Source organism: Musa acuminata, chromosome BXJ1-1, assembly GCF_036884655.1.
Source record: "Musa acuminata AAA Group cultivar baxijiao chromosome BXJ1-1, Cavendish_Baxijiao_AAA, whole genome shotgun sequence".
NCBI classification, from domain to species: domain Eukaryota; kingdom Viridiplantae; phylum Streptophyta; class Magnoliopsida; order Zingiberales; family Musaceae; genus Musa; species Musa acuminata.
In genome coordinates this window covers 4539894-4553613 of record NC_088327.1, presented here as the reverse complement: position 1 = coordinate 4553613, position 13720 = coordinate 4539894, and the positions used below count along the sequence as shown (strand labels likewise).

At 38.3% G+C, this 13720-nt stretch overlaps 2 protein-coding genes and 2 non-coding genes across 4 annotated transcripts; 2 read left to right on the top strand and 2 right to left on the bottom strand.

The window, feature by feature from the left end:
• Nucleotides 1–4646: 4646 nt before the first annotated feature.
• LOC135592738 (small nucleolar RNA snoR135) lies at nucleotides 4647–4789 on the bottom strand. Its single transcript, XR_010479220.1, has one exon. It is a non-coding gene; the product is annotated as a small nucleolar RNA snoR135 (small nucleolar RNA).
• Nucleotides 4790–5725: 936 nt separating this feature from the next.
• Nucleotides 5726–5877, bottom strand: LOC135592731 (small nucleolar RNA snoR135). Its single transcript, XR_010479213.1, has one exon. It is a non-coding gene; the product is annotated as a small nucleolar RNA snoR135 (small nucleolar RNA).
• Nucleotides 5878–7467: 1590 nt separating this feature from the next.
• On the top strand, nucleotides 7468–7794 carry LOC135627141 (protein VACUOLELESS GAMETOPHYTES-like). The gene has a single exon (XM_065136014.1). The coding sequence runs from the start codon at nucleotides 7468–7470 to the stop codon at nucleotides 7792–7794; it is 327 nt and encodes a 108-aa protein (XP_064992086.1).
• Nucleotides 7795–12210: 4416 nt separating this feature from the next.
• Nucleotides 12211–12537, top strand: LOC135622179 (protein VACUOLELESS GAMETOPHYTES-like). The gene has a single exon (XM_065127026.1). It carries the CDS (start codon nucleotides 12211–12213, stop codon nucleotides 12535–12537), a length of 327 nt encoding a protein of 108 aa, XP_064983098.1.
• Nucleotides 12538–13720: the final 1183 nt, after the last annotated feature.

Genomic DNA, 13720 nt, shown 5'->3' with positions numbered 1-13720 from the left:
GAACCAATTTTTACGATCAAGAGTTCAGGAAATAATATAAAATATCCTTTTGTGGAAGATCTAAAGAAATTATAGTTGAAATTTATTAAGGGAAGTAGTTGTTGATGTGTTAGTTAGCTCGATGTGATTCGGACATATATGCGTAGGATTGTTCGAGGTGTATCCGAGATGGAAACACCAAGCTTTCGATGTGTCACATGCACAAAAGTCGAAGTCAAGAGAGGTTTTCTAACCCGATCCCTTTGATACTTAAGTTAGTAACCTAAGGAGTATGAGTACAATATGAATGGTCAAAAAAGTAAGCCCCCTTCTTATCATGTTGAAGACAAGTTTTTATACTTAAGATCGTAAAAGAGCATAATATTTCATGAAATATTTTACAGAGAGATAGTCTCTGCCTCTAATAGTCTCCCTTTAGCCTTTTGCCCACATGGGTGATAAAAGGGAGGCAACCCATAACTGCTTACCTTGGATCCTTGTCCACATGGGCAAACGGGTGGAGAGTGTTCTCCATCTTCTGCTTCTACCCTGGACACCATGTTATGGTTACATATCGGATAATGATTAGTTGACTGTTTGCTCCCTATCATTTGCACCCTCATCCTAAGGCATGCTTTAGAGATCTTACGAGAGAGGTCCGAAGTACGATGTCTAGTTCATCTAACACATCAAGCTTATACCTCTTCAATCTATTGTCGACCTATTGGCACATTTAGTTTGTCCGACATGCTTAGTCCATCACTCCCCTCATATTATCCACCATAACTCCATTCGACATGTCCTTCCAAGATTGCCTCCCACCAGCACTGTTGGTGGTTATTCATTGTAGACCTACCCCTCGTATCATCGGGGGATGCACATTGATTGGATGGGGTTAGGTGTATTGACCTCCCTGTCTCTTCCCGACCTCCATGACTTGACGGATGTGGGGGTCGGGCATCCTAACCTCTCCGTCTCTAGTGAAGGCTGGGTTCAGGCTTTCCAACCTCCACGCTTCGAGTAGAGGTGATCCCGATCTTCCCTACCTCGGGCGAAGGTGTGGTCAAGCTTCTCGACCTCTATGCCTCGACGGAGGTCAGATTTGGGCATCTGACCTCCTCGCCTTGGGTGAAGGCAACGATCAGGCTTCTCGACCTCCTTGTTTAAGCGAAAGCAGAGGTTGGGCTTCCCGAACTCCTCACCTCGAGTGAAGGTAGATGTCAAGCTTCCTGACATCCACACCTTGTGCGGAGGTGAGGATTAAGCTTCCCAACCTCCACGCCTTGGGCGGAGGCGTAGGTAGATGTCGGGCTTATTGACCTCCACACCTTGAGCGAAGGTAGAGGTTAGGCTTCCCGACCCATGTGCCTTGAGCTTCGTGGTGGGTTTCTTTTTACATAGGTTAAGTTTTCCCAACTCACATGCCTTAAACACGTTTTGTCTTGTGTCACCTGTTGTGATGGGTTTCTTACGATGTAGGTTAAGATTTTCTAACTCATGCATCTTGAGTACATTTTGTCATGTGCCTCCCATCATGACAGATTTCTTCTGACATTGATCGATTTTTTCTGACTTACATTTTGCCTTGTAACTCTCGCCATGGCAAGTCTCTTCTGACCTGAGTCGGGTTTTCCCAACTTGCATGCCTCAAACGTATTTTGTCTTGTATCTTTTGTTATTGCGCATTTCTTCTAACATATGTCGGATTTTCTCGACTCATGCGTCTCAAACATATTATCTTATCACTCCCACTATAACGGGTTTCTTTTGACATAGGTCAGGTTTTTCCGACTTATGTGCCTTGGACACATTTTGTCTTGTAGCTCCTACCATGACGGGTCTCTTCTGACACGGGTCGAGTTTTCACACATCGATCACTTTTGCACTCCATGAGGTGATCTTTGCATATCGATCACTTTTGTTCTTTTTGAGATGGTCTTCGCACATTGATTGCATTTACACTTTTCAAGAAGCCCCTTCGTCAATTGATGTCTATCTCGAATCGACCTTTAAGGACACTGGTCATCATCATGGGATAAGAGAGATAGATCCCTTCGTTGTAAATGCCCCTCGACCATGGGGGTGAGGCTCATTCTTGCATTTGAGCCTCTAAGACCCCCTTAAGAGCCTTCTCTACTAGCTTCGATTCTATGCAAGGTGAGTTGGTTCCTGGGTTCCTTGTTCTCCCGGGGTGTTAGCTCTACAACACCTCGGTTTTCTAGCATCCTACTCTTTCACCTTTGTAGATTAATATATCTTTTCTTTCTCACATAAGCTCCTCCCGATCTCATGGTTATTGGATGGTCGACGAGGTTGATGCTCTATCCTCGGACAACTTAAAGGCATAGGAAGTCCCGACCTTCCCCTTACTGAGGGAGTCAATTCTCATTAACCCGAAAGTTTTTTTAGATTTAGAATTTATAAAAATCCCTTGATCTCCATCGAGTTTGAGATGCAATTAGATTTAGAATTTATAAAAATCCCTTGATCTCCATCGAGTTTGAGATGCAAATCCCTTGACTCGATCATCTGATGCTTTATAGGTGAGACTTCATTTTTCCCTCCATCCGCTTTATAGGTGAGACTTCATTTTTCCCTCCATCCGAATCCGATGATAGTGTCTTATTTTTAATAGTGAAAAATATCACCTAACTCGTGACACTACTTAGTATTGTTCATAAAAAAATGTTAACGCGTTCGTATTACCCTAACCTGTAAACTCAAACATCATTATGTTGCATAATCTCAAACATGTAAGGATTTCCACATCAAATGTCAGTTGCACTTCTATTATCAATGAATCAGAACGTAATTAAACTAGGCATAATATAATAAACGTACTAATTTTGTACACAGTATTTACATGAAAAGCCATAACGAAATATACAAGTCTATTTTCCAAAACTATAACTTGGACAATGCCCCGAACACAATTTATTCACAATTTGGTGTTATTGTATCTGATCAAACCATTTTCAACATTCAAGAAATGAGCCATGTCCTGTCCATCGCTCATTTGCTCCCAATACCGCTTTTGCAGGTCTGGCCATCCTTGCTGGCCTCAGTCACGCCAAACAACTGGGTCTCGACAAAATCTGGATTCGAACGGACACCCTGCAACGCATGTGACTTGTGGCGAATACTCTTAAAACTCAAAATTTTGATGATGATGTTTTAGCTAACAGGCCAAAACCAGAGGACTGACCCACTCCTGGGATAATGTTGCATCCCATTCCTATTTTGATTCCTCCAATCATGTCTCTGCTTATTATACTCAATGAATAGTCACCTTTTTCATTAAAAAAAATACAAGAAACACAAAATCATTTATGACATCTACATAAAACAAAACAGACACTCCAGAGATGTTTATTTATTACCATTTTAGTCTGGTTTCTTCACTATTCATTCTTGGAGCCTAGGCACAAGACAAGAGGCAAAGGGGCAGGGGCCACCTCTTTTGACCAAGAAGCTTATGGATGACAATAAATAAGAATATAAAAACTAAAATTAAATTGTAAAACATTACTGGCATAGTATTTGATAAACGAAAGCAATTTAGATGACAGTTTTGATTTATAGCTCAAATGGTAGAGCATCCCACTATGTGGAAAATGTATGAACATGAACATGTTGGAAGAAAGAAGAGACTACTGCCAATGCAATGACAAAAACAAAAAAAGCATAATAACAATAATATAACAACAAAAACTAAGAAAAAGAAAAGGCATAATTAAAATAGAGCAAATATAAACAAAATAAAGAGAAAAAACAGAATGAAACATCAAGCACAAGTAAACCAATCAAATGCAGATGGAAAGTGAAAATAATTAAAAAACTAGAGGGGAGCAATGAAACAACATCTCATCTATAAAGTGGATGATAATTTGCCCCCCAGTCCATCTGATGACTTTTATCAAAAACATATAATCATAGCATTATATGGTGCTTGCTGTGATTACTCTGTACCTAATGACAAAATAATGTAAAACAAAATGGCAACAAGGTTTCCCATTGGAATAGCTGAACCCAATTGCCCATTCTCCTTCATTATTCCTATGGCATAAGCACTTGGCGACAGTAGCACATTATCACAGCAGTGTGCCGATATGTGTCCAGGGCAGTAGCATCAGAATATTGGTTAGTTTACTGAGTTCCAATGTCACTTCAGAAGGGCAGTAACCCTTCTTTGTAACAGCAGCTATTCGTTTACTAGGACAGTTGAACATGTCATGGGTTTGATCCCTCTTAATAGTGCTTTGTGCATCAATTTATGGCCCTTCTTTGTTAGAGTCTAGATACCGTGCTATAAAAGAAATAAAAATGTTTCAATTTGTTTTCTATTTTCTATGGCAACGTATGGCCAAAACAACAAAACCATAACTAGAACAAATTAAAGACTAATCTTTACTATCCCAAAAATCATCTCAATGAACCCCTGCATGAAAATCATCTCTTTTGTGCTAACAAAGTTGCAATGGGACATTTTGCCATCACAACCTGTTTTCTTCTTGCAGATCTGCACAAGCTAGCAAGAGGTTGCAACTTGCACCAATTCTTGCAAGAAGACATCGGTTTCCCATATGACTCTGGGACAAATTCAACCTAACTCCAGTGACAACAGGTATCAGAAGATTACCAAGCATGCAGAGCCAAAAAGGAAAAAATGAACCAAGGAAAATTATTGTCGAGATACCCAGTGGATGATTAGGGTTCATTCCAACTGCCCATTTTCCACATGATTGCTTTAGCAGGAAACATTTTCAGCAAGACATGCATGGTTTCATCAACACGACACCAATCCTGCAGATCATTCAATAAATCAAACACTGGGATCATACATCCAAAGGAAACCCAACTGCCGTCTCACCAAGAGAATAAAGAGATCATAAACATGGTTGATAAAGTGCCGCCCCTTTATCAAAGCCTGAAACCTTGATGTGCTTTTAATTATTCTATAACCAATGGCAAACCAATGAAAAGCAAAATGGTACTAAACCTTCCCATTGGAGTAGTTGAACCCAATTGTCCACTCTCCTTTACAATTACTATAGCAAGAACACTCGGCAACACTAGCACATCATAACAGCAATGTGCCGATACATGTCCTGCATAGTAGCATCAGAATATTGTTAAAGATACAGAGCTCCATTCTCACTTTAGAAGAGCAGTAACCCATCTTTGTAACAGCTCCTATTATTTTACTAGGATGGTTGAACATGTTGACCATTTGATCTCTCTCAATGGTGCATTGTGCATCCATTGCTAGTATCTAGTGCACTTCTTTGTTAGAATCTAGATATCATGTTATATAAGAATGAAAATGTCTCGATTTGTTTCTCTTTTTCCTTTTGACGATGAATTGCCAAAACAACAAAACCATAACAACAGCAAATTAGAGACTAATCTATACCATCCCAACAATCATCTCAACGAACCCCTATGTGAAAAATATCTCTTTTGTGCCAACAAAGTTGTTGATTTTCTTTGCTTGTTCGGCTCATTCCGAGTCTCTGCATTGCAATGACAGCATTTTGCCATCACTAACTGTTTTCTGTCTTGCAAACCCGCACAACCCAGCAATGGGTTGCAACTTGTACTGATCCTTGCGAGCATACATGGCTTTGCCATATGACTCGCACAAATTCAACTCAAATCAGCGACAACTGGTATCAGACATTTCTTAGCATGCAGAGCCAAAAACGAAAAGAAAAACCGAGTCGATGAGGATGCAGACTTTTGTTAGAAATGTGAGGAAAATGATTGTCGAGACACCCAGTGGATGGTTAGGGTTCATCCCAACTGCCCATTTTCCGCAAGATTGCTTTAGCAGGAAACACTTTCGGCAAGAAATGCATGGCAGCGCTAACATAACACCGATACACACTATCCTGCAGATCATTCAATACGACAAACAGTCGGATCGCACTACCAAAGGAGACCCAACTACGAATCACCAAGAGAATAAAGAGATAAAAAACCCCGAGGAAATAAACAAGATAAAACGAGAAAGCAAAAGAAAAGAATTCAGCTCAAAGGCGGAGATGAGAAATGGGGAAGGATCGATGATGAGGAAGACGATGCGTAGGGTTCGAATCCACGGCCGCCACAGCAACCTAAACCTAAATTTTAGTTGCAAATTGGGATGAACGACGATTCACGCAATCGAGAATACATAGAGAGGGATAAAAAGAGCGCCGTTACTTGGCCTGTAACAGTTTTTGTGCTCCGAGCATAGCAGACGTTATATCGGATAAAACGGTCTTCTCATATGACGCAGTTATTACGTAAATGTATAGGATGTGATAAATACAACAAAATCAACGAGAGGGAAAAAAATTAATTGCTAAAGTATGCATGAAATAAGAAATTAATACACATATTGATGTAGAAAGCTATTATGACTTTGGAGCAAATATAATTAATGATTCATCTTTTTTTAAAAACAAAAAAAACCTTTACTCAATAAAAAATATTTATAGTAATAAATAATCGATCGATAACATGTTCAAATCGCATGTCCTATATTTTTTGATATGAAAGAATTTAACTATTTGGCCTTCCTTCCTAATTAGGTCATGGATGTGCAAGAATAATGATCTAAGGCAAAAGATACCAAGTTTGAACTGTTGACATAATTTACGTATATTTTGGAGCCCAAGGGAATAGACTTTAAGAAGACCTTTGAGGATGATGACTTCCTTCAGCTTGCAACAATAATTATCATTCTTCTGATCGAGTTTTTGAGGGCGAAGTCATATTCCACAAAGCTCAAATTATACATAAAAGCTATGTCATAATCAATGATATATTTAAAATCATAAGATAGGCACAATACAAGTCTTCTCTGACAACAAGTAGCCTTTGCCACGTGGAGTCATTGACTTTTAGTCTTTTTCTATCCCTCATGATCGTCCTCGCCGACTGGGATAAGCACAATACAAGCGTTCCCTTCGGACAAGTCTTCTGCCACAAGAACAAGCAACCTCTGTCGGAATTCCAGGGCTGGAATCAATTGTAGTTTAGATGAGCTGGTTCTTTGTGATCTAGCGATGGATTTGGTTGAGGTCGTTGTTTAGTGTAACTTAGAAAATAGCAAGTCGTACGTGGGAATCAATAGTAGTTGGAATGAGATGTTTCTTTAGCTGTGTTATCGTGATGGACTCGTTCAAGGTCTTTGTTTAGTGTAAGAAAAAGAATATGTATGTGGGCACGAATATGGTTCTTTGGTTGTGTTCTCATGAGGGACTCATTCAACGTCTTTGTTTATTGTAACAAAACAAATACGATGGTGGGTAATAATACATTATAGGAATTTGAAGAGATTGGCGTTAGGGCGAAGCAGGAAATAGTAGGCAGGAGATTTGGGAGAAGTTCCCGTCCTTCTCACCTTCTTCTCTCTCTATATATGCACCCACCCTCATCGCAGCTAAACCCCACTCTAAGTCGCCTATATCACAGAGAGCGAGAGAGAGAGAGAGGGAGAGAATGACGAGGATACGCCATTTCACCCACCCAAGCTGCTACTTGACCCGCACTTGCCAACAAAGCTTCATCTGCAACGGATGCGGCGTCGCCGGCTACGGGGTTAGCTACCGGTGCAACAGCTGCGACTTCGACCTCCACGAGTACTGCGCCAGGTGTCCGCAGAGCGTCAGCTGCTCCATGCACTCGCACTGCCTGACGCTGACCCAGTCTGGCGGCTGCGGCCGCCGGTGCAGCGTGTGCTGCCAGGCGACCAGCCGCTTGGTCTACCAGTGCGGTCCCTGCGGCTTCGTCGTGCACCCCCTCTGCGTTCAAGGGCGACGTTGGTAGCTTTACTATGACCTAAATCTGTGTCTGTCTGTCGATCTATCTACCTACCTACCTACCTATCTATCTATCTATCTATCTATCTATCTATCTAAATGTGTGTTTTACTTGTCGTTTGGGTTTCAAGCAGTAGCCATTTGTTTGGAGTTGTAACTCGAGTCTTGATTTGCGATCGTCAAGTTTGAGGAGAATGATATGGAAGTTGTTGTATTCGTCCCACAAGTGTTATTTCATAAGTATATTTACACATGCTTTGAGGAAGCTATGCTGCCATGTATTATGGGAAAACAAAAACAGAATTTCATATAAATAATGATCCTATAAAACACAAAATAAACCATAAAACTTTATTTTGCATGAAAAAGTTAAAAGATTTATATGATGAATTATTATTAATTTTAGTTCCTAAATCGAGAATTTTAGTTCTAATTATGGAACTCACGGTTTTGATTTTGAAATCGAAGATTTCTAAGTCTATCGGGTTTGAATTCTATTTAATTTTAGTTTCGATTTAGGAATCCACGAAATTTAATTTCGATTTCGTTTCGAATCAAAATCGTTTATTTTATTTTATTTTATTTTTTAATATATCAAAAATGTCATTACGACCGGTCGTTTATTAAGTTATTGAAAAGGATAGATTCATCATTTAGATGAGCATTCGACCGTTTAGGTTTTTTATTTTCTAGTTGATTCGAAATCAAACCATTAAAATCTAGTCTATTTCGGTTCAAAACCATCTCATTGGGTGTTGGCCATGGCTAGATAGACGTACATTAAAAGTCAATGATAATTATTTCAATTCATTCATGAGCATTTATAACTATTGGTCAATATGAAAATGAACATAATTGAAGGGATATAAGACTTTGACGAAACTTTTAATATGAAATATGTTGATGAGTCTTAAAATAATTAAAGTCAACGATTCTATCCTCTCTCTCTCTCTCTCTCTCTCTCCCTCTCCTCCCTATCCCTTTGGTTATTTCATTAGTATTCATGTCTACCCTTTCTTTTATCACTTCAATTATTTCAATTCATGAGCACTTATGGCTATTGGTCATTTGGTTGGTTGGTTGGTCATTGGTGCAGTTCGTAAACCAAAATCTTCCTTCTAGCATCTATCTTCTTTCTCCGTTGGTTGTAGCCAAAATCTAGCCTCTTTTATTTTTACTAGTAGCTCAATTTTGTTGACAAAGGCTTTGATACTATGCTCATATGCTCAAATTTTAAACTGATGATGATTCTAATTCAAATGAGTTACAGTTAATATACATCTAATCAGACATCAATTCAATCCAAAGACTTGAGTTTATTAGTTAAGTGATTAACAAAACCCGATATATATTATTTGACTTTTTTAAGTCTTACTAGTATGAGATTATACCTTACTCTTTCTTTTTAACGATATAGTTATTGAAGACAAACCATACTATCTCCGCTATTGCAGACATATGGCAAAATTAATGATGCAAAAGTGTTAGTGTTATTTCTCTTGTTTCATCAAGCTTTCACAAAATAAAGAAGAGAATAAAGATATGCTTTGTTTGAATCGGCCATATCTTCTTGCTTTTGATGCATTTGCCTCTTTGGTTTAGTAGTTTGATGGGTTTACAAAACCATGGCACACACTTCAATCTTAACATGAATGTGGTACCAACTTGCATCGACTAATTATTGATTCAACATGATGAATGACTATGGATTTCATCACTTGCTTCTTAATGGTTAAGACTGTGGATCATGAAACCTCCGGTCATTTCTTCTTTCCACGTTACGTCACATCCAATAAGTTAACAAACACGCTTTCAAATTATTTTTTATTGCCACTTGAACGTTCTTCCTCTCTTAAAATAGTTCGAGTAGAAGGATAAAGTGACATCAACACAACTTTTTATAATTGTTCATATCATTTAGATTGGGTTGGTGATTCCAAGGATGTGACCGATGGTTTCGAAAGAATCATGATAAGGAAGGCTATTTAAGATGAACGACTTGGCTGTTTATAGAGGGGACAGTTGGAAAGATATGGATTCATGCTTGTACTTCATTCAAGATGAACATTACATGAAAAAAAAAAAAAAGTTGAAGTATTAAATTATATTTTGTGGTTTGATATTTAAAAGTTATAGTAAAATTAAAAGTACTAGTACGTTCATGTTAATATTAATAAAAGATCATTTCGATTTTACCATTACAGAACTCGTGAGCTCTAAAAAACACCTTTAAGGGTACAAGAGACTCGATAAACTTATGAATCCTTCGTTCCAATACTCCTTAATCAATGTGGGACTAAAGAGTCTTATTAGTGCTCTCTCCCGTAAGGGAGTTAAGGGCTCATAACCAAGGTGCACGGCTCGAGAGCAAGTTTGTTCGATTGAGCTGCAAGCCTTGGGGCCCTCCTTCTAGTGTCAATTTGATAAAGGACCATTTGGTTGTTTGGTCATTGGTGCGGTTCATAGACTCACGAAGAATTATTCGCTTTGGGTGATGGACATACGCGTATGGTTTTGTCCTTTCGGAGCTCGTGAACTCAAGGTGCCTTTGAGAGTATGGAAGACCCGACATACTTATAAACCCTACATTTCCATACTTCTCAATCAATGTTGGACTAAATAATCTTATCATATTGGCACTAAAATGAGGGCTCGAGGCTTATATTTCAGTCGAGCAAACCTGCTCTTGCGTCATGCACTTTGGCTACAAGTATTTGGCTCCCCTACAAGAGGGAGCAATGATAAAGCTATTTAATCTCACATTGGTTTAAGAATATGGGATCCAATGACTTATAAATCCGTCAAGCATTTTTTACTTTTAAAGGTACTTTTTGAAGCTCATGTGCATACACCCGTTACCCAAAGCAAATAATTTCGCCTAAACCTATAGGTCATACGCCGATGGGGAGACCAATCTAGGTTTTCGATCATAGAAATTTTTAGTTTTTTTTTTTTTTGGTCTTATCTTCTCCTTTTATCATCTTTTCTCTATTATTTATAAAGTCTATCATAATTTTAAATAATTTTGGTATAAAAGACAACTGAAAATTATATATTGAAGATAAAATAAAATCAAGGTTCTGAATACTGAGTTATCTTGTTCTTGAATTGATATTTATTATACGACGTTTCAAATTTTTAATCTTTAATAAGTTGATTTAGTTTATCGTTATCAATCAAATATTTTATGATAAAAATTTATCAATATTTTATGTGTAAAAATTTATTCTTTTATAACATAAATAATTAATATTGTTAATCATATAAATACTCTCTCCCCATATGTTAATATTTCTGTATATTACAAATTTATAAACTAATAAAATCTTACAAAAACTTAAATATTATCATAATTATGAGAAAGCTAAGAAGTCAGATCATAGCTTATCGAAAGTGACTTATGAGAAAGGTAAGAATAGTCAGATAGGAGGAGCTTCTAGAAAGTGATACAAGAAGGAATCTAAACAACATAAGTACCTTTAGAAGGCGACAGAGAGACGATGCGAGGCATCATCTGTTGTTACTCATTTATTAGCTATGTTTCCTTTAATGAGAAAGAGGTTCTTTTAGAAGCAATTCGAAAGAGAAAGAAAAAGAAGGTTGATTGGACTGATGGGTTTAATGCTTGGAAGTTTCCCCTTTTCTTTCCACTCTTACGTTTGATTTCGGTGATATTAAGACATGCAGGACTCGTTTCAACTCCATCTATATTCATATTTTTCTCAATCTCACTAGACTTGGATCAAATTCAAGTGGACTAATCGAAATCCGGTCAAATTTGTTCCCATCAAAATGTTCTTTTAGAATTTGAGGTTAAACCTATTAAACTATTAATTAATTTTTTCTTTAAGTAACGAAAAAATGATAGTCGATCATTGACTTTTAGTCTTTTTTTATACATCCCGGTAGATCGTCCTTGCCGACTAAGCTTAATAAACACAATACAAGCTTTCTCTTCGTTCACGCCTTCTCCCACAAGAACAAGAAGTAATTGAAATGAGCTGGTTCTGTGTGTTGTAGCGATGGACTCGGATGAGGTCGTTGTTTAGTGTGGCTTTAAATATAGCTAATCATATGTCGAGATGAGATGGTTGTATAGCTGTGTTCTCGTGATGGAGTCGTTCAAGGTCTTTGTTTAGGGTAACAAAACGAATATCTATTTGGGTACTTCGAATATGGTTCTTTTAGTTGTGTTCGCGTGCATGTGATGCACTCGTTCAACGTCTTTGTTTAGTGTAACAAAATAAATACGTATGTGGGTAATAATACATTATAGGAGTTTGAAGAGATTCGCGTTCGGACGAAGAAACTTGGGAGAAGTTCCCGTCCTTGTCACCTTCTTCTTCTCTCTATATATACACCCACCCTCCTCGCAGCTAAAACCCACTCTAAGTCGCCTACATCACAGAGAGAGAGAGAGAGAATGACGAAGATAACCCATTTCACCCACCCAAACTGCATCTTGACCCGCACTTGCCAGCAAAGCTTCATCTGCAACGGATGCGGAGTCGCCGGCTACGGGGTTAGCTACCGGTGCGACAGCTGCGACTTCGACCTCCACGAGAACTGCGCCAAGTGTCCGCAGAGCCTCAGCTGCTCCATGCACTCGCACTGCCTGACGCTGACCCAATCTGGCGGCTGCGGCCGCTGGTGCAGCGTGTGCTGCCAGGCGACCAGCCGCTTGGTCTACGAGTGCGGTCCCTGCGGCTTCGTCGCGCACCCCCTCTGCGTTCAAGGGCGAAGTTGGTAGCTTCACTATGACCTAAATCTGTGTGTCTGTCGATCTATCTATCTATCTATCTATCTATCTATCTATCTGTCTGTCTGTCTGTCTGTCTGCCTATCTATCTATCTATCTATCTAATTGTGTGTTTTACTTGTCGTTTGGGTTTCAAGCAGAAGCCATTTGTTTGGAGTTGCAACTCAAGTCTTGACTTGCAATCGTCAAGTTTGAGGAGAATAATATGGAAGTTGTTGTATTCGTCCCACAAGTGTTGTTTCACAAGTATATTTGCACGTGTTTGAGGAAGCTATGCGGCAATGTATTATGGGAAAACAAAAACAGAGTTTCATATAAATAATGATCCTTAAAAAATAAAATAAATCACAAACTTTATATCTATGAAAAAGTTAAAAGATTTATATGATGAATTATTAATAATTTTAGTTCTTAAATCGAGGATTTTAGTTCTAATTATGGAACTCACGGTTTTGATTTTGAAATAGAAGATTTCAAGTCTATCGGGTTTGAATTCTATTTTTTTTAGTTTCGATTTAGGAATCCATGAAATTTAATTTCGATTTCGTTTCGAATCAAAATCGTTTATTTTATTTTATTTTATTTTATTTTTTAATATAGCAAAAATGCCTAGTCATTTATTAAGTTATTGAAATAGATAGATTCATCATTTAGATGAGCGTTCGAGATTAAACCATTACAATCTAATCTATTTCAATTCAAAATCATCAAACTATTAACCTGATTCTAGTGTTAGCCATGGCTAGATAAACGAGACCCAAAGAACTTATGAGCCTTTCATTCTCATACTCCTTAAATGATCTTATCGGTGATCTCTCCTGTTAAAGAGCGAAGGGCTCATAATCGTGGTGTACGGTTGAGGAATAAGTTTGTTTGACCAAGGTACAAGCCTCAGACCCTCCTTCTAGCACTAATCTAATAAGGAATTATTTAATCATTCGGTTGGTTATTGGTGCGGTCCGTAGGCTTACGATGAATTATCGGCTTTAGACGATGGGCGTACCCATATAGTTTTAGCCTTTCGGAGCTTGTGAGCTCCAAAGGGCGCCTTTGAGGGTATGGGAGACTTAACAGACTTATGAGCCCTTGGTTCACATACTCTTCAATCAATGTTGGACTAAATAACTTTATCAAATTGATACTAGGAGGGCTTGAGGCCTATACGAGCAAACCC